At 40.7% G+C, this 27,988-nt stretch overlaps 1 protein-coding gene across 1 annotated transcript; it reads left to right on the forward strand.

The window, feature by feature from the left end:
• The first annotated feature begins 2,427 nt into the window (after positions 1-2,427).
• Positions 2,428-26,396, forward strand: plekho2 (pleckstrin homology domain containing, family O member 2). The gene is made up of 7 exons (XM_034127062.1): positions 2,428-2,680; positions 16,766-16,915; positions 17,688-17,810; positions 22,418-22,522; positions 22,796-22,894; positions 23,836-24,150; positions 24,456-26,396. The coding sequence occupies exons 1-7, from the start codon at positions 2,672-2,674 to the stop codon at positions 25,788-25,790; spliced, it is 2,136 nt and encodes a 711-aa protein (XP_033982953.1). The 5' UTR covers positions 2,428-2,671; the 3' UTR covers positions 25,791-26,396.
• Positions 26,397-27,988: the final 1,592 nt, after the last annotated feature.

Raw genomic sequence — 27,988 nt, forward strand, 5'->3', positions numbered from 1 at the left:
AGGAGGTCTAACTTTTGAGTTTTGCTAAAATAAATCTTCCCCAAGACAGAGTTAAAGTGACCTGCAGGAGATCTGTGCTGTCGGGCGTCCTGTGACGTCTCATATTCTCATTGCTGTGCCTCATTCCAGATGTTAGATCTCAATCTTCATCCCTTGAGATCCAGCCTCTCGTTTTCTCTGTCTCTCCTCCTCTTTCTGTGTTTGTTTCATTCCCCTACATGTGAATTATGTGTCTCAGTCCTACCTTTTGTGTCTTTGTGTTCTCTTTCCAGCTTGTTATGGTGGCCCAGCTTCTGCAGACATCCTCTTAGATCAATGCTTAATATTACAATCAGTCTGTAAATATCATCTTCCTGATTGTTCGTATTATAAATGTACTATCTTGGTTTATTCTGTGCACAAGACATCTGTTGCATGTCTGTTTGTCCAGGGAGATGAATCCCTCCTTGGTTCTTCTTACTGAAGTTTCTTTCTATTCCCCCACAAGGGTTTTTTGGGGGGGGGGTATTTTCCTTATATGAATTGTGGGTCAAAGCCAAGAGATATAGCTTTTTATTCTTGCTCTATGTTGGGTCTTATTGTTAAAATACCTATCAAGTAGAGAGGAGGCATGGATGAGGAGCTTTAAAGCGAGAATGCACATGTGTAATTATTTTCGTCACTGGTGACATAGAAAGGGTGTGACTAAAACAAATACTTTCATGTAAACAGGGTCTAAGCCATGAAAAATAAGAAGCAATTGTGAAAAATCCTTTGTCTGATTGGACCATTTAACTTAAGCAAAATATGATCTTTACCCATTTTATTAAACATTAAATTATCGATATTGAATTTGTATAAAGAAAATTTTGAAGAACTTACCATAACAAGACAACCACGTTTTTTTTGTATTACATTTAAGGCGTATTATATGGCAATATTAGTGATATTTTATTAAGACAGGGTGAATCATTAACCTTAAACCCTTACAAGCTTTATGGACATCTTGTGAGGTGCGAAAATGAAGTTCAGTGTGATTGGTGAATCCAAAGTTGGGCCAATATTACTTAAAGTGCATGAAAGTGATCCAGTAGAATATGTAATAAGAGTATGTCCTCATTAAAAACTGATTATTCGAGTCCGTCAGGCGAAATTTATTTTATTTTGCTAAAGTAGGGCATAATCACTATGAAGTGAAAATGCTCTTATTGCTTAGGAATTTGGACAACGTAGTATATGTAAGTGTCCCAGTTGTTAGACAGGAGGGAAACAAAGTACTGCTGTGGAGGCATCAGCAAAACATGTTTTAGCCAACTAAGCAAAGCAAAAAAAATGCTACCGCTAGATTTAGAACATTTGCACTTCTTTATCTTGACAGCCTTTTCTGATGGGGACTCAAGCCGTTATAAGTTATAGACTTTGTCCTCACAAAGGCGTAAAAGGAAGCTGAAAAGCTCTGTAAAAGCATCTACTGTAGTCAAATAAAAACCCTGCAAACACCTCCATCTAAACTTTGGTGAATGATAGCAAAGTTTTATCCAGAGTAAGCTTTTTAGCCTGTTTTTGTTTCATAATTACACTAAGAAATGCAACATCAATACAGTTGTGGACATTCACATAGTATTTTACTCATGTACAATACTCTCTGTTTATGCTACGTTATACTTCCAATCCACTACATTTTGAAAGCCAATATTGTACATATATAACTACATTCATTTCACCGCTTTACTATTTAGATTTATATTAGTAGCTAATACAAAATACAAATGCCCAAGATGATCAGAGGTGGGAGAAGTACTCAGATATTGTACTTCAGTAAAAGTACATGTAGAAGTACCAGAGTGTAGGAATACTCTGTTACAAGTAAAAGTCCTGCATTCAAAATGTTACTCAAATAAAAGTACACAAGTATTAGCAACAAAATATTACTTACTTGGTATAAGTAGCGACAGTAAAAGTAGTCATTGCGCAGATTGGTCCATTTCAGAATAATATATATGATATGTTTTATAATGATTGATCATGAAAGTGTTCTCAAAGCTGGTAAAGGTGCAGCTAGTTTGAATGACTTTGTATACTGCAGGGTAGCTTGTGAATTTACTCCAGGTGGAACTAAAGTCTGATTTAAGACTTGATTATATTTCACATCATTCATCCAGATCTGTAAAGTAACTAAAGGTATTAAGTACATGTAGTGGTGTAAACGTATTTGATTTACCTCTTATTGTAGTGGGTAGAAGTACAAAGTAGCAAAAACATGTAAACACACAAGTAAATTACTATTATCTTAAAATGTTACCTAAGTACAGTAGCCTACTTGAGTAAATGTACTCAGTTACTTTACACCACTGCAGAAAGCCAACATTAGCAGGATGGCCCAGCCGCCCAGATGATGCACGCGCTGCTCATCGCGTTGCTCCTCCTCGAGCTTTCGATTGAAGATCGTAAAGGGACTTCAACCGGAAACCAAACTTTTTCTTCGAACTTTTTTTTCCTCTGAAGCAAAAGAGGAAAAAGGCACGAGAGTCATAAACGGCACGGTTCCTTATTTCCTTCATTTACGTATGCTGTTGGAGATGTGTCAGCTGCCGACCTACAGGGGAGAAGTAAAGCGTTTGTGGCGAGGATAAGGGCGACGTCGAGTGATTTTAGGCTGCTCCCCTCACATAACGGATTGTGGTCCTTTATCATGGAAGATGTGAGTATTCCCTTCACTCCCACCGTGTGGGCTGGCAGCCCTTTTACCGTCATTGCAACGCAGTTTTGTCGTGTTGAGATATTTAAGTGAGACTTCAGTAGGCATTAATGTGATGTTATAACACTGTAGAAAAACAACGTTACTGCAAGGGCGCGACCGACTTATTAAAGCAGCCAGGGCCCATAGAAAAGTTGTGTACTCGAACCGCTATTTTCTGGATATGTTCAAAGTACTTCTAAGAAACAGTTATGTTAAGATTTCATATCGATTCCAGTCTGTCTGCTGCCGAAAACTTAAGTCAACAGTATTTGGCACAAAGCACCTGCCCACCTGTCAATCTGTTTCCTCTACTTGTTGGTCAGAGCCCATAAGAAACACTACTGTAGAGCACCGAACTCCCTTTAAAAGTGTTACATTTAATTTTTTCGCTACATGTGGGTGTTAACATATAACTTTCAAAGCATAACATCAGACCTTGTCTGAGTCAGATTGCTCCTGCGGTGAATTCGGCATCATTACAATATCCATTTAGCACATGGTGTGAATTGCATTTCAAGATAACTGTTCATTTCGGCAGGGGAGGTTTTAGGGAATTACAAATGGTCAACAAATGAAATATAGCTGTTGGATTGTATCTTTGCCGAATTTGCTGTGAAAGCGGTATGTGTCAGAAAAAATGTTAACAAACGCTTAATAACGTGTCTTGTTTTCACAATAATAAAGTTACATTTTATTTTCCATATCTATGAACGAGGTTTGGCGGGCCGTTGTCAACAGGGTAAAATAACATCTTTAACTTTCCTCACTAGGCAGACCTTTGTTACTAGATTGATTTGTAGTATCTAATTATATTCATTTATTAATTTAATCCTCAAACTGAATTAATCAACTACATACTGTTTACTACCTCAATGCAAATGTGGCATTTTGAGGAAGCAAAGCTTGTTAGAAAAAGGAAGTCAAGTATATCACCTACTGTAAGCAAGGAACTTGCAAACAAGCATGCGTACACCGCCCTTTCCAGTGTAGCATTGCTCAAAAACGGCCTTCCCTTCTCCATCTAGAATCTGATAATTAAATGCAGCTTTTTCTTGAACTTTCCTTTTTTTCCTAGAATCACTCTCCAGTTCAGACTATTACGTCTATAAACCATGAAACAGCCTCAACCCACATTTAGACATGTGAAAAAATACCTTCCCCCTTATTCTCACATGCATCTTGCACTATACACTGTGTGTTGGCATGTAGTGAATACAGTGAGACTATTACAACTGTGACTTCATCAAAGTTAAATGTTGAAGTCAAACGAAGTAGTGCTTTAGCTACAAATAGAGCATGTTTAAACAAGGGAAACAAAGTACTGCTGTGGAGGCATCAGCAAAACATGTTTTAGCCAACTAAGCAAAGCAAAAAAAATGCTAACGCTAGATTTAGAACATTTGCATTTCTTTATCTTGACAGCCTTTTCTGATGGGGACTCAAGCCGTTATAACCATCTCTGCTCTCCCTAAAGCCAACACACTCCATTTAAAATGTATGATTTTAACCCGAGAACACTGGAGTTGCAAACTAACTATCCAATCAGTGTGTTGCCTTTGGCCGGAGCATAGATAATTGCTTAATTTTCCGATAAGAAACATAGACTGTATAGCTGTCCGGCAGCAAAATAAAGTGGTAAAATATTTGAAATATAATGTAAACTGTTGCTGCTGCAGTACAATGCTTACTTTCTCTTCAGTAACTCCTTTCTGTTTTCCAAACTGGGGTTATACCGAACACCACCTACTGTAGATAATACACTTACTATGGATAAGTATCTCAACCACTCTTCAAAACATTAAAAAATATTCCTTTAAATTGCCTACAGTAAATAAGTGTGGGCTTGCTGACATTTTTTTAATTCAATAGATTACTGGAGTAAGACGCCAGTACGGCAAGAAAAACGTTGTACCGTTGTAATACTACAAAAATGTGTTTAGGAGCTGTAGTGTATAGTTTTGTATATACTAAAGCTGAACTAAAACTAGTGCTCGGTGTTTACGACTCACACTCACAACACCCACCACTTGGCTGGCTGCCCATTGACAGCTGTGTGGCTCTCATCTGTTCCTTTATATTTTGTTCCTCTTCGCTCTACTTCACATTCTGCCTTATCTTATTCATCTTTCACCCCAAAAACCGCTGCTGTCCTTGCATGTCTCAGCGCTGTGACTCATCCTTTTATCGCCTTCCCACTGACCTAGAGTGCAGAGTGTGACGTGTCTGCCTGACCCATTCAGAAAAGAGGAAACAGACTGCCACATTATGTGTCAGGCACAAAACAATTAACCCTCTCTCATCATCGTCCTGCCATCCAGGCCTCTGCCACACAATGGATGTGTGTGTGCATGATCTTACTGGGGCACCGCGGACAATTTCTGGGAAAGGGCCTTTTTTGAAAAAGAGTATAATGAATGCATGTGTATGTTCTTGAAATGTTGTGACAGAAAGTCCTCAAACGATGGAAAAATGCTCTTTTGGAAGGCATTTCGCTCGTTGGTACTAACTGAAAAGGGGGTTGAAGAAGAAGAAGATATACTTTATTAATCCCTTACAGGGACATTTCTTTCCCCACTCTGTTGTGTTTACACACATTACACACACAGGGGAAGATATACATGCACAAACACAGAGGATATACATGCACACACGCACAACCACATGCAGATAGGCAGGGCCGGCCCGTAGCACTGGCGTTATAGATGTTTGCCGAGGGCGCCAGATCTGGGGAGGCGCTGCGCTGGTAGCTCTGGGAGGGGAAAAAACATTTTTGACCGTTGGTGCTCATCCTAATTTTCGGCCTTGATGTAACAATATTCATAATTAAGTAAATGTAACACCCTTTTCACTCCGGTTACACTTTTCATTTGCCCTGTACGATGGGCGCTGTAAGTGATGAAATCAGCTTATCAGGCGCCCGCAGCTCACAGCCAAAGTGCGAGTGAGCGTGGGAGTGAGCGAGGGAGAGAGGGAGGTAGTGATGTGTCGGTCGCGAACGAGCCGGCTCAAAGAGCCGGCTCTTTTAAGTGAACGACGGGAGCCGGCTCGCGCCCGCGAACGAGCCATGTTTTTGTTTTTGTTATTTTTTGTTAAGTAATACAAGACAGAATGATATGATGATCTCCGCGCTACAGCTGCTCCGTGCATGCATGCAGTGGCATGTAAAATCCAAGGATTAGAGACTGTTGGATGCTGCTGTTTTGAGCATTGCAATACATTTATTTGTATTATGTTATTTATTTATGATTATCCTTGGGCTCAGCAAAGATTTGATGTCAGCTGTTGCTGTCTTTTTTCCTATAGTTAATACTGAAATAGAGCCCTGCTGTTTTGTCAGGGCCTTTTCTTTAAATATAATTGTAAAATGTCGATACAGTAGCCCCTTTTTTTAAATGTCTATGCTTAAGTTTTTATAGGTGTTGCTATCTGCTTTGTGTAGCGTGGTTCTACAAGCAAGTCTGTGCATTCATTGGGTGGTATCAGAGAGATACAAGGGTCTGTAAATGCAATGAAAACAATTGGCCACAGCAAATAATTGATATTAAACATGTCATTTTTACTTTTGAATACTTCAGTACAAAGGATGTATTGAATAATTTAAGTGATATGTGTACACATATAAATCATTAGTCAAAACAGGGCTACATTTGATTGAATTATAAAAGGTATAATATGTGGTAAACTGAAGAGCCGTTTGGGAGCCGAAAGAGCCGGCTCTTCTTGGTGAGCCGAGCTAAATGATCCGGCTCACCAAGAAGAGCCGGAATTCCCATCACTAGAGGGAGGGCGCCCCGGTACCGGCGCTGTTGTTATTAGAATCTGGTGCTAGCTGCTCTAACGGATATAAGAAGAAGATCTTTCTACAATAATGTGGAGGGAGAGTCCTCTCCAGTCAGACTGAGAGGCTGATAACTACAGCTCAGTGAGGTAAAGGACTCTCTCAGTGTTTAGATAGTTCACTTTAGTCTAAGTTATCTCAGTGGGTCTCAAAAGTTTTGATCACAATTTATGTAAACACATATTTCCAAGGCACACCTTTATAATTATTGGGATAAACAGGTTTGAAATCATTTCAATGTATACTATAGGACAGTAAACCAAAAATATTATGCATGAATAAATAAATGTTAACTTGGTAAAATAAGATATGAATGAACAACAAAAATAAAATAAGTTACATTTATGTGTTATTGGCTATGGTAGGTTATTGGTTATGTTCACATACTTATTTGGTTTTTAAAATGTAAACTGATCTTTTTCATATGGGTGTTTTAGAGTTGTACCCCCTAGATCTAGTAGTAATTCTGCTCAAAGTGCACCAGATTGAAACATTTTACTTTAAAATGTTCAAACATTTCTTCGCGGGGGGGGCATACCCCCGGACCCCCCTAGAGGATGTGACGTCCATCCCCTATTCTATTTTGTATTCCTTGGATACTCTATTGATCTTTATCTTTCTATTGTATGATTCTCTGGCTCCTCTCTCAATTCCAAATATTTCATAATTCACTGCTGAACTTTCGATGCGCAACCAATGAGGAGACAGCTATATGTAGCGGAGCAAGCTAGCAGGGAACGTTACCTTGGAAACTTAAAGGGGACCTATCATGCAAAATGCACTTTTGTACGTCTTTTATACATGAATATGTGTCCCCGGTGTTCCAGGGAACTCACCAAGTGTCAGAAAACACAACCCTCTCTCTTTTCCTCCATACCCAAATCTCTAAAAAAGGGGCTGCAACGGATCTGATAAAAACTGATCCAGATTTGAACATTCCTCTGACGTCAGGACGGCGGAGCTGACCTATCAGGGGAATGAGAGCTTGCCGTGGCATGGTAACAGTATGGTAACACAACGCTCGTAACTCGGCCCCCTCCTTTGCAGGGGGGCGTGGTCAGCTGCAGCGCATGCAAAGACAGGGTGGAGGAGAGCAAAATAGAGCGAAATGAGGCATGGCTAAAATGCATGATCTGTTTGGTATTTTGAAAAAGAAAACGTATAAATATACCTTATATAGGTATGGCCCTACAATATATTATTCAAATATAGCATGATTGGTCCACTTTAAATAACAATTTTCCCTCCAAGGCTCTGTGCCCAACCTCAAAGTGATCAAAGAGCAAATAGGATATCATGTGAATGCATCTTAAGAGTGTTTGAGGTAAAGATTGTGCAGTTGAGAAACACAATCAGATAATCGGAATGAGTAATGTTACCCGAGTACTCGTTTTGCACATCAATACTTCTAAACGTGACGTTTTAGAGTAATTGCATTTATAAATGCAGTCAATTTAGTGTCCGTCGTGCAGTTCCTGTGCTTATTTCCGGTGTTGCTGGGGTTGTTGCCAAAGTAGAAATAGCCTTTGTGCATCTGCAACCGCTGTGTGATTGGTAGATTTAGCATGTGTTAGCATTGTGGCGTTGGACAGGATCACTTCTCTGGCTGTGTGTCTTAAAATCTCAAGTTCTTTATAATAATCAAATTCATGTATTGCCAATGTTAAAACGACTAACAGATGTGATGAATTAGTTCAGGTCAGCTAACCTGAACCTTAGCTGAAGCTAAATGCTTACCAGGAGAATACAATTGACATCTTGGCATCCGTCTTTCTTCTGTGCTATAAACTGTCCTCATCTTTCAAAATGTATCCCCGATATTTGCACATGTTTTACCACATCTATGGTCATGGTGCTTTTTAGAAAGGTGCTGAGGCTTTTGAGGCTGGGTAGAGTCCAACGTTATCTCTGTTTATCCAGGCTGCACCACACTGTGTTTGTGGGTAATTTGTTACATATCTGCTAACACACAGGCATAAAAATGTGTAGAGGCAGGATCAGACGGGTCAAAACAAATACAGAAGTTCTGCACGGGAATGGTAACGTCAAAAGAAAGCTTATGTTGTTGTCTGTGAGCCAGTATTTAAATGTACTTTGGTGATTGCCTTTTGTTTCAGGATCAGGTATTGCCTTCTCTTTTTTGTTTGTGTTGAATTTATTTAGCAGTCTCTACAAAAAGGGAGATTAATCAACAGTGAAAATAAACATTATGTGCTGTTATTTTATTTTATTTATACATTTAAAAGCATTTGCACCATACATGAGAGTAACAAATGCATCACTTCCGGGCAAAAAGTACGGCTCCGCCCACTTTTGGGGGAAAACAACGCTGTCATTTGAATGGCAGTCAATACAAATTCTGAAGTTTTTGCCAATCCGATCAGAAATGTAAGAAAACCGTGGATTTTTGGAGCCACAGAGCTCTTCTTTTACTGTTCTTTGAGGAAGTACAGAAAAACGTAACTCTGGATTTGTTTTAATGTTTGAGGTGCAATAAACGACACAGCAGCTTTTTGGCATGATAAAACTATTATTTTCTGCCTCGCTCATGAGAGTAACAGCTGGAGAAATTACAGCCTCGCCTACTGATTTTAATTTAACCATATATCGAGACCGATTGTCGATTTCAAATGATTGAATGTAATTGTTTGCCTGACTGGCCATCGTAATCGGCCTCTTTGAAGATCCAAAAATCCATGGTTTTCAAAAAATTCTGATCTGATTGGCAAAAACTTCAGAATTTGTATTGACCGCCATTCAAATGACAGCGTTGTTTTCCCCCAAACGTGGGCGGGGCTGTAATTTTCTCCGGGAAGTGACGTAGGTGTTACTCTGATCTATTAGTGCTCAGCAACAACGCAATGTTTTAAGACTTAACTGTGATAGGAAAAACGTGATGAAGAGTGAGGGTGTGGGTGAGTATAAATGTTGACACATGGCCATGACAGCATTATAAAAATAGATTTCCTCCCTGCATGAAACACATGCAGGTTGCATTCACTCTTGCATCACCGTCACATGAGCAAACGTATTGAAAAGTGATCGTTGCATTCACTGTTGTTCAAGATAGATCCGATGATTATAGGTCAGTTTTTTGGCCAGTAAATCATGATTCTGACTCACTCTGAGAATGTCCTCCAGTTTGATATACTGCAAATTAGGTATGCACCAATACCACTTTTTTTAATACTTATACTAATACCTGTGATTTAAGTATCTTCTGGTAGGAAGAACTTTTTGATACCGGTGTTTATCTATAGCTGTATGTCTCAATGTGTCGAAGTGACCAGAGTATTTTTCTACGCAAAAGCTATATAAGTATTGCCTTAACATGGCTTTCCCAACATAAATTGTAACAAATAAATACATAGCTATTAATGTACTGAACTGGGTTCAGATATCAGATCACCGAATTTAAATGACAGCCAATAGTCAAACAGTATCCTTGCTTATCGAATGCAAACGTGGAGGCTTTCTCTAGTTGATATAGGCTCAATAACCCTATTTCACCTGACCTCCTGTTGTGATAGATTAACAGAAATGTATTTAAATTAAAATCATCAAGATAATTACGTTAAAAAGATACAAGTAGAAAGATGATCCAGTCGCCATAATAAAGGAAACGCAGTGGAGGGTTGTTTTTTGTTTGACTGTATGCTACATGACAGTAAAATACAGAACACAACTTAAATTTAAGTTGGTGGCTTTATCCTATTGTTGGCTTCTGGGCCCAAATGTCTGTGGTGTGAAATGTAGATCAGAAGCCGTATTGTCTCAGCTTAAACAGTATCGTTTTTAGCATGTTATAATGCATATATTGTGTAAAGTGACTGACGTGCTTAGAAATCCCAATGCAACACTGAGTAAGCCTGTATGTGTTTCTGATAGTAGGGTGTGGACAGTTCCATCAACCCTGCAGTCATATGTGGTACACTCCAATCATTTATTGCAATACCTTTGGCTGTAACAACATTGGCTGCAACGGCACAAAACAGGAAGTATATCCTCAAGAGGGAGTCCAAAATATTTTATTTGAGTCATTTGAAATTAAAACTTTTAGGTAGCTTAGTCAAGCAGAGGTAGTGATGTCAGTGATTTGCCAGTAACATTTAAGGCACATTATACCAGCAGAACAACACATTTGTTCAGCCCCACTGTCTTCCATCAGCTGTGAGGGGTTAGCGGGGGTAAAGAGTGAGCTCCAGTGAGGCTTGTGGTGACTTCAAGCTGGGCAGGTCAGCGTAAAAAATCTATGAATGCCAGATGCTCCCTGACCTAAAACTTGATCAGAAACACATGTCTGCTAAGGTGTGCCTCTTCCACAAAACCCTGCGCTCTGTTTTCTCTTCCTCTTTTAAGACCCAGCATGAGATACCTTAACTGTAGCTTTTAAAATGGCTTTACCACTTGTTCTGTGTTTTATTTTTCTCTGGTAGATGACATTTGAATGTTCACCACAACACCGCAGAGAGGACAGCTAATAGATTGTGCAAACGTGTGTGTGGACAGTTTTGGGTCAAAGTTTTGGTCAGGTCCATGCTTCAGTGCAGAGCAGACTTCCTGTGACCAAAATATGATCTGATATCTCAGCACAGAGCTATGCTAGTCAGCTGAGTTCTGGGTAATGGAAACCTCTCACTGTTGCATGAGTTGATCAACGCCCAATGCACTGAAGTGATCCACCAAGCCCCATCAATTTCTGTCCATGTTCATCCATGTCAGATGCATGCCAAGGCCACTCTGTGTCTGAGGGCTGTTTCCTGAACTGAACAGTGAGACTGCTATGTCTTTATGTAGTTGTAGTTGCACTATATCACGCTGTATTAAGGGGGTTTGACAAAGTAGCCTTTTTATTTATGGCCCTTCTCACTCTCCGTCTGGCACCTTTCTCCTCCCTGCTTGGCGTTCCCTTTTCTGCAGCTGCACTGCTGTTTACCAAGTCGAAACACTTGCAGTTAAGTGAGAGTGGAAAAACATGTTGATGACCTCCAACCTAATCCCGAAAAATAAAAATGGTATCCTGTGGAAGTTCCTCCAACAGAAACAAAGGCTGTGAATTTTGCAGACACCTGCACTTCAGTCAGTGTTTTAGTCCGAATGAGAAAGGAGATTTGGGGGTTCCTCAACAAGTCTATATATATGCAGAAACTAGTCTGTGTTTCTCCGAGGTTGGCAGTCACAGTGTTGTATGCTATGAGTAACAGTAGTTACAATAGATTACAATGGTGACCGAGTTTTACTGGGACAAAGGTGCTCTCTTGGCGCAACTCTAATAGCTTAAATTAGTTGCTAATCTAATCGCTAATAATCAACCTGTTACTGCCAGTGTTAAATGTAGGCCTTGCAAAAATCTGAATGCTGAACTGATACTGATTAGCATTGAAAGAAGTTGGTTTTGTGTCACAGAAATATATAACCTAATCAAGTAGTTGTGTTTTGAAAATCCACCGTTTTACAATGTAAACATCATTTTTAAAACTGCAAGCATTACGTTAAAACTGCTATGCTAGGAAACGTTCCTGTAGGTTGTATTATTATGGCGCATTTCCATTGCAGCGCGTAGCTCGCTTTAAGCGTGCCGTGTCGTGCCGTCCCCTTTTTTGGTTGTGCTTCCACTAGGCCTCGTTCCGGCGCGGCACGGCGCGGGGCCACTTTTTCCCCTCTTTTCTGGCCCTAGAAAATTGTGGTTCTATCGGGGCCAACAAACAGGGCTGAGTCGGGCTGAGTATGCTAAACTAGAGAGAGGAGCGCTGGCAAGAGGGCTAGAACTACAACAAGATGGACATATTTGACCGTGATTTAATTGTAATACACGTTTCAAAATGATGCCGAAGTAACAACATACTGATACCGGTTAGTAAAAACCATGAATTAATGCTTTGTCAAGTCTGCAGACAGACGGCAGGCGAAAAACCTTTTAAAATTCGTGTTTTTCTAGATGGAGATTGGCTAAGCTAACGCAGTATATGCCCCGACCGTCCACACTCACAACAACGGCCTATACAGACATAAATAAAGCAGCGACTGTATTCACCATGACACAGGCAGTCTGTGGTGTGTACTTGTTTAACTTTTGTCGAGTTTCTGAACATATATAAGGAGCTGTGAGCTCTGAGTGCTCACAGCTAACGGCTGTGTTGTGTTTCTGGATTTCTCATTGAAGATGACGTCACGGCTCCGCCTACACTGCGTTACTATAGTAACTACCCCAGTTCCTAAACTGTAATGGAAGCGCAGCATGAAGTGAGTCGGCCCTGTTAAGGCCCAACGCGGCCAAGCCGTACCGAGCCGTACCGAGTGTGGCCGAGGCCGACCGTGTAGTGGAAATGCGCCATTATAGGGTTGAAACAAATGACTTCTTTGGTCGTATGGGTCGGAGGACTTGTTGCCTTCAATTGATCAGATCTATAAGGAGGGGTCATTCTTACTTTTTCGTTAAAGGTGGGGTAGGTAATTCTCTTCAGAAACACTTTTTGTTATATTCCATGGAATGCTCTTAACATCCCGATAGCAATGAATATATGAAATGCTTTGACAATAAATACATAAAAAAAATGTCATCTGTGGAAGCCGTGGTACTGTAAAAAGCACGACCAATCATTTTAGCCGGCCCAGCTAAAATAACTGGATGGCCTACCTGCCTGTCAGCCTTCCATCTGTGCACAAACTTATCTCGTGCCCTCATTGGTCATGTGCGCGTTCGTGTGTGTTGGAGGAGGGGCTCTGTAAGGAAGTCTGAGGAAGGGGCAGATTTTTTTCAGCTGCGTACTTTCAAATTCTAGCGCACTCAAGCTGGTTTCTCCATTCTTACCTACCCTACCTTTAAGATAGCAGCCGCTCCCATGGTGTTGCTCGCATAGTTAGCTTTTGTCCTTTAACGTGTGTTAATACATCAAATAGAAGCTTTGTTTTAGCCATGTTGTGGTAACAAGTCAAATCAGTGTTATGGTCAGTTATGCTTGAGGAGTGGTTTGAGAAGTTTGTTTCATTTTTATTGTCATTTTTATTTATTGTCTAGTAACGTTGAAATCTTTTGTAACAGTTGACATTTCTTTAAAGATGTTCTAAGCGTCTTCCATTTTGTAAGTATGTTGCATATACTGACAAACATTAGCAGTTCCATTTTCGTAATGAATGTTGATGTTTCAGTTCCTTATATATTGTTTAGAGTTTCATTATCCATCACAACAGTGAGTGTGTTTCGTGTTGCCTAGCAGCTGCTGTCTTCATTCTGTGCCCTGATACTGCCCTTTCTGGCTGCTTTGTAACCGGAAGTGAAAGACTATCACCTAACCACCCATCTGTGCACAAATAGTGATGTGAAAACATGTACTATGAAAGACTAATGTTAGAAAGGTGATAGTATCTAAAGCTAAATGTGTGTGTGTTTTCAGAAAAGAGGGCAGAAATGAAAATGCCTGATAAGAGAGAGCTGCTGCTCTTTACAAGCCTCAGTTCTCTAACACCAAACTGCTTTAGCAGAACTTGTTCTTCCTACTCGCTGCACAAGCTTCATAACCACATTTTTCTTAGACTTATTAAGAAAAACACCACCATGTCTCACACTATAGAACTACAAGTGGTTAGAAGCAGTATTTAGAACATCTACTCAGAATTTAGGAAATGTTTGTTCTCTACCTTGACCATAGGAGCTGATATAATTAGACACAGTGTTGAAACAGGAAGAAGTCTCTACAAATGAAAAGCTGATAAGTCATTAACTGAGTCACACACACACGTCCACTCATCACACCAGACACTGCTGTCATCATAAAGTACATTACAACAGTGATGAAAAAACATCATTTTTTTCAATGTAAGACCCAAACACTTGATAAGCACATTGGGAAACTATGTTCTATAGCAGGGGTCGGCAACCTTTTTGATATGAAGTGCCATTAAAAAAAAAAATTGTTATCAGCGTGCCAACGATCGAGAATTATCAACGGAGGGGGGGGGGGGGGGGGGTTTGAGGAGCTTGACGCTGGTGAACTCTCAACAGGAGGGCGGGGGGAGCCTCGCTGCGGGGAAGCAGTGTGTGTGTGTACCTGTCAGCACAACTTACATGATGCCGAATTTAACAAACACATTTAATTAAATTGGTTTAAACGGCATAATAATAAGGACGATCGTCCGTTCTGTGATTCTCCAGAACACACATGTTATGATATTAGGGTCAGGCAGAGTGAGATGAGATCGCTGTCCCTTTAAGAGAGAGAGAGAGAGGGGTGTGGCGTGTGCATGTGTGTGTGTGGATGGTAGAGCGACAGTGAGGGAGCGTGTGTGTGTATGTTTCTGGAAGTGAAACGAGGCAGCAGAAAAACAGAGGTCTGTGATGTATTTTGTGAAACAGAAGAACAGCTAAATAAATGCAACGGCCTCCCCAGAAGAGCTCGCCTCTCTCCAGTCATTTAAGCTAAAGTGGGTTATTGAACCTGAAGCTTGTTGCTTCTGCCCTCCTCGACTACGGTCTGGGAGCCGACAGGAAAGTTCAACACACAGATGGCCAGTCCGCCCCTTTGTAGCATATTATTTCAATGAGAGATGAGCAGATCGCCACTGGGCTTTCAACTAAAGACACAGCCACGCAAAAACTGCGGCATTTGTAAAGCTCCTTATGGGTACTGCAATTGGTACAGCCCTGCACCACGGAGGAAAGCGGCAGAAAGTCACCTGGAGTTAAACAGAGCGGGGCTGCGTTGCGTGCATGGCTTCCTTCTGCAGGTAACGGGGAGACGCGCTCTGGCGGCGGTCTCGTTCAGGATCCGAAAATACAATTTAAATATTTTGCACACTTATTCGACTTATTCCTAGTGTGCCACTGGTTACGGTGCCGCGTGCCAATGCTGGCACGCGTGCCAGGGGTTGCCGACCCCTGTTCTATAGTATGCTAAGTTATGGCGCATTTCCACTGCAGCGCGTAGCACGGTTTAAGCGTGCCGTGCCAAACCCGGCCCGTTTTTTGTTGCGTTTCCACTAGGGGTAGTTCCGGCTAACGGGTACCTTTTCACAGTTTTTCTGGCCCTCCAAAATCGTGGTTCTTTCCGGGCCAACAACCGGGCTGAATATGCTAAACTAGTGACGTGAGTGGCTACAACTACAACACAATGAACATATTTGACCGTGATTTAATTGTAATACACGTTTCAAAATGATGCCGAAGTAACAACATACTGATACCGGTTAGTAAAAACCATGAATTAATGCTTTGTCAAGTCTGCAGACAGACGGCAGGCGAAAAACCTTTTAAAATGCGTGTTTTCTAAATGGAGATCGGCTAAGCTAACGTTGCATATGCTCCGTCCGTCCACACTCACAACAACGGCCTATACAGACATAAATAAACCGGCGACTTTATTCGCCATGACACAGGCAGTCTGTGGTTTGTACTTGTTTAACTTTTGTCTAGTTTCTGAACAGATATGCTGTGATCTCTGAGTGCTAACAGCTAACAGCTGATGTTTGGTTTTGTGGTTCGCATTGAAGATGACGTCACGGCTCCGCCTACACTGCGTTAATATAGTTACTGCCCCAGCTACTAAACTGTAATGGAAACGCAGCATAAAGTGAGCCTGGCCTACCAAGGCCTAACTATACCGTACTAAGCCGTGCGAGGCCCTGCAGTGGAAAAGCGCCATTCGTTCATATTCCTAAATAGATTTTGGGGGCTCTATATGGGGGCCAAAAGAAAAATGATTTCCCTGAGGCTCTTTTACTATCGAAAACTACAATTTAGTAAAATAAATATCCTTTAATAAATCTTATACCATCATAAATATATTTCAGTTCTACTTTTTAATTTGTTTATCTCACTACAGAAAAAGAAAGACAGCATGAATCATCAAAAACTCTCATGACATTGAAACACAAATGAAACAAACCTGACATTTTAGGAAAGGGGCTATGCAACAGTTGCCACACAATGTGTTCATACAATATTGTATTTTTGAAATCATTTTCTATCATTTTTTTTCAAACACTATGTTGTATTTTAGCATTAAAGTAAAAACATTGGACTACACTTAAATATATTTGTATTTATCACAATATATCGTCATTGCAATATTCAACAACGTTAACATATACTTTACTCATATAGTATAGCGCCTATAGCTAACCATACAGATAAGACTAGAGTCCTTTCCTATACAGACATAATGTTATTCTGTATCATGTCCTAAATGTGTTCTCCTTCCTCTATCATGCAGGGTGCAAAAGAGGAGCCAGCCCGGAGAAAAGAGCCCAAGTTCCTGGGTAAGGAGGGCTGGGTGAAGAAGGCCCCCGGCAGACTGTTGGCCAGCTACAAGGAGCGCTACGTCCATGTGGAGAAGACGGAGATCGTGGTGTATGAAAATGAGGTACACCACTGTTATGTCTCCTACTCATTCCACTTTTTCACTAATTTGCACCATTTTACAGTACAGAGTTATATAACATATTCATATTCAGAGCACTTTATAGTATATATTTCATTATGAACATACTTAACATGCAATCAAATCAGCTTATAAGCACTTTTATTGATAGTTTAGTGCACCATAATGAATTGAAATTCCATGGTCATTATGAAAATATTATAAGATTTTCATAATGCATCTTTTATAATGCATTACAACCTGTTATACTATAAGTGTTCATTTTTTGCTTTAAGTCAAATGAAAAAAAGGTATTATTGACTGTTAACGGTCAGTGAGGGATCACCAATTCTGAAGTAATATGAGACATTACGTTATGAGGCAATGTAAAACGCTTTGTAATATGTTATGATTGTTGAAATAGAGCCTTTTGGGTAATTGTGTGCTTACAACTATAATTAAACAGCTAATGTATTACAGACAAGGGCATCCTAGAATATGTTACATCACACTCTGTTCTGCATTCACATATCACAGAAAGCTCTCAAAGATAATACAGTCACACAGAGTTGTTCAGAATAAAAACCTACATCACATATGCTATCTCATTATCAGAAATCTATATTGGGCACCAGGACAACAGTAGTCGTGAGCAGGTTGTTTGTTTTTTGCGATATTTGTTGATATTAAAAAAATCAAAAATTATGTTGCCTTATTTGTCTTCTATTTGAAATGACAGATTTGCAGACGATTGACTGGTAAATGTGTGTTGCAGGATCTGAAGAACTGCTTAGAGAGGCTTGACCTGGAGAACTATGATAAATGTCACGAATTAAAGAGTCCCTTCAAGAAGAAGCACAGACTGATACTGATCCGCTCCTCCAAGCCCGGAAATAAGGTGAGCTGAGAGAGCCTTGTGTGGAAAATAGAGCTCTGTGTATACAGTAGGCCATGGTAAGAGTGCTTAGTGACATACAGAAGCTCCAACTGTCAGGTTTACAAGAAACTGAACTAACATAAGGAAGAAAGGAAGTGAGAGTGATAAACACGCAAATGTTAAATGACAACATCCAGGACCAAAACACATGCTGCGTTTGTCATGCCCTATTTTAAATTTTGAAACACCACAAAATGATTTAGCTAAAGGGCAACTTCCTGTAAGATCTGGTTGGCTTTAACACGCCCTCTACTAACCCTGACAGTTGTGGTAACAGGATGTGTACAAAAACTGACTTCTGCAAACAGAAGTTGGAAAGGATGAAGTTTAGTCACAAGCTTGTTGTGATGAGATTCACTGTCCGTCAATTCAACACACAGTGTAAGAAAATGACTCCTAGCAGGAAGTAAAAGCACTTCTAGTAAAAGCAGAAAACATTTTACTAGGTTTCAACTTTAAAGGTGCACTAATAAATATGTTATGTTAACAGTGGATCAAATTGGAGCTGTGATGTGAATGGAGTGGCTCATATTAACAAACAGGAAAATATCATTTGACTCTGCAATTCTCCTCAGCTCTACAAATTGTTATACTGTTTTGTCCCATTAGTCTTTGTTTTATCAAAAATAAAAGTCAGATACACCCACCATTCATTACCTACCCAACACAAACGTCAACAAGCTGGTGGACATAGTGGAGCATTAAGCAGCTAAAGATATTTCTCTAAGGAGTTGGAGGAGACCAAAAAAGAGTTAAAAGAAAAGGAGTATTGATCACAAACTAGAAAGAGTGCAGTTGTCTCCTTCTCCTATCACAAAAAAAGAAGAAGAATCACACTTAATTGTTCCTCCTAACTCCATTTCAGACACGATGACGGAAAATATAACAAGAAAAAAAGGGATTTGTTCATCTCGTATCGTACCTAACTTAAGTGGAACATGATTTATCGAGGTATGGAAGTAATTCAGAATCAGACCAATTTTTTCTTTATGGGTGGATGTTTTTGAGGCCACAACAATTTCAAAAATATTGCCTGCAACAGACAAGGTAACAAAGCAAATCCTCCAAAAAACCTCTGGTAATACTGAAGCAGGAGTTGATCTACATTTGGCCGTCAAATGTAGGGAGGAGTCATCAATCCATGACAGTATAAAACAGTCAATAAAATAGGTGTTTTTCATAGGTGTTCATAAGTCTTTAGATGTGTACTTGAGATAGCCAGTCCTTGCAGTGTGCAGTATCTTTTAAGCACAGTTTCAATGAAGCAGTGGGTTGTGAGATGTTGCCACTTCCTCTTTGAGGTCAGCTTTCAGTTTTGTGTGCTGGCTCTAACAGAGACACCTCTCAGTCTAAGACTGGAGCCACACGAGAACGGTAACGCAAACGAACCGAATTCGATATCAAAAAAGTCTTCCGTCCACACGCAACAGGCACCAGAAACGTGTCCGTTCACACGAGACCGCTCGAAAGCACTGGAGACGATGTAGTACATATGCTGGGCCTGTAAGTGGCGCTGTACTTCTGCCACAAAATACACCAAAAGCAGCGAAGAAGACTTCCCGCGCATGGTTGCCATGGTTGCCATGGTTGCCCTTCTGTTTATTTTCCGCTGTGGACGCTCTGGCTCTTTTTCTCCCTCCCCGAGGCAAGCGTTTGCTCCTGCTGTAATTCTCTCCGGTTAGTCCACCAGCAGATGACAAACACCCCCCTCTCCGCCTCTTCCAAGGGACGACGGAACCATGCGTCAGAGTTTCCGTTCGATTTTTTTTCCGCCGATCAACATGTCTGTTAAAGTTTAAATCTTCCGGACAAAATTTCAAAAGTGCCGGTCAGAGGTCTTCTTTGTTATTTATTGAGCTTTAAAACAAATTGATAATGACTCTATATAATAATATAAGAATAATAAATGGAGCCTCTCTTTTCCTCCCCCTCTTCTGACAGCCCATCAGCTGATCTCTGAGCAGGAGAGGTGGGGAGAGGCAGGGCTATTGCGTCATCGTTATCAGGAAATGATCGTATAGCGCGTAGACACGGAGCCGTTTGGCCCCCCAGAGCGTTTCGTCCGCAGATCTACCCACCTTCGGGACCCATTATCGTTATCGTTATCGTTATCGTTATCGTTATCGCTTCCTGCGTTTCCATGTCGGCCTCGTGTGGCCGAACCGTCTATCTGATAGAGAACTGTAGCGGATACGACTGTGACCATTCTCGTGTGGCTGCAGCATAAGGTGTGAGCCCTTTAGCTACAAATCCCCAGCCTCTAACTTGTACACACTGCTGCCCACACACAGTAATGTAGAACTGTTTCCATCTGCTGAGATGATGAAATACTCCACTATCAAGATCCATAAATTCAGAATAAGATTTAGGTTACAGATGAAACATTAATAGCTTTGATATAAAGACAATATAAGTAATAGAATGAACATTGGACTAACATTTGCTAGATGGCCATGAGCATTAATGGTTTATGACCTCTAGTTGCTGCTATTACTTCTCTATGTGTTGTTCCAGATTGTCTTGGCAGCCTTATGAAAGCCGAGAATAAACCAAGAGTTTTAATTTTACTTACATTTTCTGAACAAAGGGAAGTAAAAAAAAAAGGGAAATGTTGTTACAAAAGATTGTTTTGCGAGATGAATTCCCTTTATCTACCGTTTTAAAACAATTGTGTGTTTGTGAAACCTGGAGTTCCTGAATTGGTTGGTAGTGTGAAGTCTGTTGTGGTGGTTCAGTGTGAATGGAGTGAGTGGTCGGACCAGGATGTGAGCAGCTTCTTGGTGGCCTCCCGGTGTCTCCGGGGTAACCTCAGCTCTGCATGGCTGAATCAAGCCAAACAGACTTTCTTAAAGCACCGCAGCAGCACTGTGTCTCACAACCAATCACCTGAGGCTGCTTTTCAACAGTCACCCTCTTCCACTCCCCCCTTAGAACCATTTCTGTCTTTAGGGGGAGATAGTAGGTCAACAGTATAGGCCACATAGGCAGTGGCGGCGCCAGAGCATTTTTGTTGGGTAATCTATGGTAGGGCTAACCCATACAGTGGTGGTGCTCAAGTCAGTATTTGCAATGTAATTACATACACGCTATATTACCCCCCTTGACAGTGAAACGCCACGCGTGAGGTTTAGATTATTTCCCTGTCTCAATCAAAATGGAACTGTATGAAATAAAACGGCACATTTGTCTTGTAGTAAATAAAAAGGGATCACTGTGAACGTGACGTATGATAGTACACGTTGAAGATCCAATGGGGATACTGAATGGCGGTTTCGATTGATCTCAATCAATAAGGCATGACGCAGATCCAACGTTTCGTTGCTCTGGCTGTAGGTCTATTCAAATTGCATTCGGAGGCATTTTGATCTGACCGCGGCCGCGCTGATATTATAACGCCAGAGAATTTCCACACCTTTAGTGTATAAAACTCCCCCACTACTTAGACTATTCCTTGCACCCCTCTTATAGCATAGGCCCGAATGGTCTCAACCATATTGCATCAGTAACGTGCACTTGTTGTTACAGCAGGATCAGTTTGTGTGCTGCTGTGGACACGACACGTATATTTTCGCAATCCGTGTTCTCAACATTTAGCATTTCGCTTATTATTTCATTGAATTTGCATCACTTTTCATGGTGGGGCTAAGGTGGGGCTAAGCCATTTCTTGGTATGGCTGTAGCCTACCCCAGCCATACCCTGGCGCCGCCACTGCACATAGGTGTTATATACATCATTTGAGAACCTGAAAATGAATATCAGAAGCTGCTCAGTACTGTGTGTCAAGTGTTTTCTGGGACATAAATCTCGAATTAATATTAGGTTATGGTTAGACCTTTGGTGAAATGTCAACATTTAGTCTAAGAGCAGCTAAAACATGATGATTAAAGTATATAGTGACCCTCCCCAAGCTTTAATACAGTATGTCTCATAAGTTGCTGGAGCAATTTTTGGGTTGATTACCATTTGCTTCACAGGTTATATGCAAAGGAAACTTGGAAAGCCCGTGGTTGTAGAGTTTCCTAACGCTCTCATTATCATACGTTATACACAATATTCATTTCATTTCATTTCAAACCTTTATTTAACCAGATGGTCCCATTGAGATCATAGATCTCTTTTTCAAGGGAGACCTGCATTATTTGTATACACTGAGGTTAGTTAGTTTAATTTAGTTTGTTTCTAAAAATGATCTCACTAAAATAAAGTGTCTACTGCGAAGACTTACATCATAAAACATGAAAGGGTCTCAGCTTTCCAATCGTACCCAAGTTAAGCAATTCCCAAACCCTAACCCAAAATAAAATAAAATGCACCGTTTTTAGAATAGGTGAAAACGGCATATTAGTACTGCATGGAAACAAAAATAACGGCAGAACTTTTGCACAAAATGACATGGGATAAGCATAGAGTGGGCCTGTCTGTAAAGGGGAGACCTGTGGGTTCCCCTTTCAGATATCTTGAGGTGAGAGGTCAACGTACCTTTGAGAAAATGGGCATTATTAACCTTATTTTTCCATGTATTTTCTGTATTGACAGCTGACATGTCTGTGCTCTGTGTGCCTGACAGGTCCATGATGTGAAGTTCCAGGCTCAGAATGCAGAGGACAAGGAGGCCTGGATTAAAGCTTTGCTCAATGGCATTAATCGAGCAAAGAACAAAATCTTTGATGAGGTAAACACTTCTTAAGGCGAGACACTACAGGCGAAAATATGTATTTATTTATTATATGATTATTATATTTATTTTTGTATACAGTGTAGGCTATCTTGCTTCCATAACACCTTCTTTCAAACATGTAGTGCAAACACACACTAAGTTGTTTGTTGTACTACACTGTGTCTAATTGTGTTTGTAGATTTAACCTACATTTTACAAATACCTCCCTTGCATATTTAAAGCTCAAAAGGATTCAGTAGTGAATGACTGGGCTTCATGTTTTCACAGGTGACGGTTGATGAAAGCATTAATTTAGAGCACGTTACTCGAACAAGGCCCAAAGGGAACCGTAACCGACGGCCACCGACCAGGATACACATGAAAGAGGTTTGTGTGTGTGTGTGAATGTGAGAATCCATTCATGTGTGTGTGAAATAAGACACTGTGTGGTCAGCTCTGATGCTACAGTACCGTAAGTAAGTCCAGATTTGACTCTGTGTTGAGTTTCTTGTTTTTCTTGTGCTTAAAGGTGGGTTAGGTAATTCACTTCAGAAACACTTTCTGTTATATTCCATGGAATGCTCTTAACATCCCGATAGCAATGAATACATTAAATGCTTTGACAATAAATACATTAAAACATTTAATCTGTGGAAGCCGTGGCGCTGTAAAAAGCACGACCAATCATTTTAGCCGGCCCGGCTAAAATAACTGGATGGCCTACCTGCCTGTCAGCCTTCCATCTGTGCACAAACTTATCTCGTGCCCTCATTGGTCATGTGCGCGTTCGTGTGTTGGAGGAGGGGCTCTGTAAGGAAGTCTGAAGGAAGGGGCAGATTTTTTTCGGTTACGTAGTTTCAAATGTCTCCATTCTTAACTACCCTACCCTTAAGTGGGTTTCTAATAGTATTTACTATTTCTCTCTACGTGTATAAAGTACATACTACATATTATATTTAGCATATCTTAATATATATATAAGGTCTATTTTTATATTTCCAGTAAAGTTTTATTTTGTCCTGATATGCTTTATGCTTTATGCTTTTGATGTAGGTCTGAAAAATTACATAATAATTACACAATTATTATTATATCCATTGCTTATTAACAGAAATATTGTTATTTTTATGCCCTTTTTAACTCATATTGCCTATGCTTTGCTCTTTTGTATATTTTTTATCTGCTGACAATGGAAGTTGACACAATTATAATGCCTTCTCTTTTATTAGAAACCAGCACTTATTTTGTATAACAGCTTTTATTATTTTTAATTAAGGTTTATTGGTTTGGTATATCTATTTAAATTAAATGTATTTTTGCCTCTATAGGTAGCTGATGTGTCGTCTGATGGTATCCTGCGTTTGGACCTGGATCTTGAGAATGCCTTGATGCCTAATGGCACCCAGCACTCCAGTGTGGATGGCACTGAAACCCCGAGAGAGGCCATCAAAGCGTCGACTCCTCCGTCCAATGCCGGTGAAAATGCAGAGAAAAGGGAGGATCCTGAGGATGAGGCTCAGACTGAGCCGGAGGTCAGTCCCCAGAAAAAGGTCATCAAACCTCCCATGCCCCCTACCAAAGAGGCTAAACCTAACCCAACGCCTGAGGATGAGCCTGATAAGGAGGAAGGCTCAGAGAAAAAGGTCTGTTTATTGCTAAATACCCTCATCATACAATACTGTTCATATAAAATAGTCTGTAAATAGAGGTTAAATGTCCCTCATTGGAAAAAGTGCAATTTCATGTCTTTAATAATTATAAAGCAGGTCTAAGTGCAATTAAAACAAGTCTCAAAATGCTAAATCCACAGAGTAATGCAAAAGCCACCATTTTCAGAAACTGCGCCTTTAAAGAGACAGGCACTAAAATGGAGTGTTTCAGACAGAGGGTGAACATATAAAAACCACAAAATAAAAGTATATTATTTGTCCCCTTTAATGTCTTTAAGGTCCTGAAGCCACCCATGCCTCCATCTAAAGAAGCCAAGCCCACAGCCTCACCTGAAGACACAGAGGAGGGGAAAGCTGAGCAGATGTCTGAAAAGACTCCTGATGCCAGGAAGAAGACAGTTCCACCACCAACCCCTCCCAACAAACCCGGCTCCTGCAGCTCCATTAGCAACCTAGCAGAGGCCTCACATTCCCACCCTCCTACCCCTCCATCAAAAGAGAAGAAACCTTCTGTGGAGCCAGACCAAGAGGTGGAAGGCACAACAGACGAGGATGAGGAGAATGAAGAAAGTGATAAGAAGGAGGCAACAGGAACAGCTGTGGAAACTGACCTGCCCATTTCTAAAGAAGCTCCACCTAAACCTGGGAGTCCCAGCGCAGACTGGCAGGTATTTGAAGAAGAATCAGGGGAGACAATAAGTAATGGCATTAAAGCATCTGAAAATGACCCACAAATTCCCACAGAGCAACTCAGAAAGAATTCCAGCCCTCCTCCTACACCCAAGAAGAAGCCTGCTCAGCCCAACTCGCAACAGGCAGACGACAAGACAACTGTAACCCAGGCAAAAGAGGGACAGGACCCTGCTGCTTCACTGCAAACAGATACCTCTGCCAGTTCCCCTGAAGCAGTAGAGGCTCCACCCAAGATTGAGGTCCCCTCAGTCGTCGTCTCTTTGAATACTCCGCTCTCTGACGGCCTCAGCCTGAGTCCGCTGCTCTGTCACCTGCCTGGGGAGAAGAAGAAGAAGAAGAAGGCGGAGGAGAAATCTGTGGACAGCGGTCAGCACTCTGACGATGACAGCGAAGGCTCTGGCAACGAAGACACACTGGCAGCTTCCACCGCCGCGTTGAGAGGAAGCAACCCTGGGCTGGATGTGTTGGACGCCAGCGAGGACGAGATTCAGGTTCCCGTCACTTTGAAGCCAACAAAAGCACCACCCAAGCCTCAGGTCAAACCTAAGTTCTTTCCCTGTCGGCGCTCCGAGCCCCCTCCTCCGTCTCTTTCACCCTCGACCAAGGCCAGGTCCGCCTCCATTGGAGATCTGCTGTCTGACTCGTCAGTCTGTGTTCAGGCACACACAGCTGTGGCCGGAGGCAACGCGGCTCCTGGTGATGATTTCATGAAACTTGAGACTGAAGTGGCGCTGGAGATGGAAAAGACGCAGCAGCTCCTGAGCAGAGTGTCCAAGGCTAAGGGGGGAGCAGACGGGGATGGAGTGCCAGAGGATCTGCTGGCCAAGGCCATGGAGAAGCTGAAGAAGGCTGACCACGTCCTGAGAGAGGTCCATAAACTGAAAGTTGCAAAGGACTCAAGAAACAGGAACAGCTGGTAAATGTCGGCCAGAGCAGGTTGACTGGGAATCGACCATTCGCTAAACCTCTCTTCTGAACAGTGGTTGTCCAATCATCGTTTAGCAATCTCCAATAGGCACGCAAGCCTGTTAAGCTTTGGATTTCTACACAAACGGTACGGTTTGCAAAGGGCTGAAGTAAAAATAAATATTGGATATAAAAAGTTTTTTTCTTTTCCTTTACAAAACTGAAAACGTGAGCGGAAATGTAAGGAATAGATAACATGGTGTATTTGCCCGCTGTAATGTAAGCTGCAATTATTGGCCTTTTTGTGTCTCAATTTGGATACTTCTGTAAACACTTCGACTGTGTATACGCAACACAGTCTCACGGCATTTCGTGTTATAGTCACGAAATTAATCTATTGATTCGTGTTCACCAACACGATTTCGCCATTTTTTTCGTGTCACACAGAACGATTTTAAAAGCAATGTAAATAATAACAAATTAGAAGGAAAAAGACATTTAAAAAAATACAGATTTAAGTATTCTGACACAGAACGATTTTAGAAGCAATGTATTTATATTGGTAGTATGTTTCGTGCCTGCACCAAATAATAACAAATTAGAAGGAAAAAAAGATGACATAAAATACAGATGTCAGTATTCTGAGGCTCTGAGCCATTTCTTTTCCTCACTGACGGCAAAAAAACTCAGACATTATACAATTTAAAATAAAAGGGTTAGGGTTAGGCTTAGGGTAAGATATTGAGTAAGAACATGTTTTTATGAACCACACAGCTTCTGGTCTTCCAAGACCCGACCGGACAAAAAGACGTGTTGCAGGCACGAAACATACTACCAATAGAAATACATTGCATTTAAAATCGTTCTGTGTGACATGAAAAAAATGTGAAAATCGTGTTGGTGAACACGAATCAATAGATTAAATTAATTTCGTGACTAATAACACGAAATGCCGTGAGACTGGGTTGGTATACTGTACATACATGTGTAGTGTGTGAATCTTGGGAAACTTTTCCAAAAGCTCTTAAGAGACTCGCTACCTTCCATTCTTGTTCAATGCTTAACCACGTTCAGAGATTTTTGCCAAGCAAGGATTTCAATCTAGGCACGTCCACCTTTTGGTCCTTATGAGCACTCAATCCAGGTACTAATAGTGCACTGCGTTTGACCATAGTTGTCAGTGTGAACACTCTCAAATTAAGAATTGTAGGCAAGTTTAGACGCAACAGATGCGTGGCTAACTAGCTTACGCTGCTACTACTGTACCTATAGTCGCAAATGAGCATTACTTCCAAGGTCTTTCAAGTAGCTTAGCATAACTAGCTCCCTTAGTTTGTGAGTTAAAAAAGCAAGCTCAGTTTACATCTAGCACATCCACTTTTTACTGTTATCCCTGTCTTGGATGCTATTAGAGGTTAGCTTACCGTTAGCTGCTCTGTTTTAGGAATGTTGCTCTCTAGCGACCCAAGCCAACAAGCTATGGTTTCGTTTGACAAGCTATAAAGCCTTGTTCCTTGTAATGTAAAAAACATCCATGCTGTGTTTTTGATCAACTTTTGGAGCTAGTGTTCAGCTAGCTGATCAAATCTGTGACAGTGTCATTTCAGCGGGCAAAATCAACATTTGTTGGCAATTAAATGCGAAGGTGCTTTTGTCGTAATCTGAGTTAGGATTTAGCGAACAGTCAATTGATTGACTTTCATTTTGCAGCAGCACATGCAACTCTTCGCTTGTAATTAACTATGTGCAATTATTTCTAGTTTAACTCTCTCTGCAGCTGCAGGTAATGCTTAACATTCTACTGTGTATTTTTGTTGTTGTATATGAAATATCAAATAACATTTTCAAGAACAATTACTTGAAAGTTAATCAGAGAATTAATAATATAATAACAAAACAGTACTTTAATTGAAAAGAACATGCAAGAAAAGTACTAAAAAGTGTTAATAATAATCAATTACAGTTTATTCTTTGTGGAATCAAGAGGCTTTCACTCCTCTCTTCAGATATTTTTGCTGGCATATATATTGTACATACTTTATACTCAATAAAGCATGCTGTCTATTGTTGATGAGGAAAGATGTATTCCTCAGGAGGAATGAGATGCTCAGGAGTTTTCTGAAAGTCCACTTTTCAGACTTATCATGGGATTGAAGCAAAAGGAACAACTGATACTCAACATAGAAGGATTCCAGCATGTTTGTATACTGAT

Source organism: Trematomus bernacchii, unplaced genomic scaffold (genome assembly GCF_902827165.1).
Source record: "Trematomus bernacchii unplaced genomic scaffold, fTreBer1.1, whole genome shotgun sequence".
In the NCBI taxonomy this organism is placed as follows: Eukaryota; Metazoa; Chordata; class Actinopteri; order Perciformes; family Nototheniidae; genus Trematomus; species Trematomus bernacchii.

Excerpts from the sequence above, each read along its gene's own strand:
- plekho2 (XM_034127062.1), top strand. Across the intron at positions 16,916-17,687 it reads TCGTGGTGTATGAAAATGAG|GATCTGAAGAACTGCTTAGA; the intron begins GTACACCACTGT and ends TGTGTGTTGCAG. Across the intron at positions 22,523-22,795 it reads AGAACAAAATCTTTGATGAG|GTGACGGTTGATGAAAGCAT; the intron begins GTAAACACTTCT and ends ATGTTTTCACAG.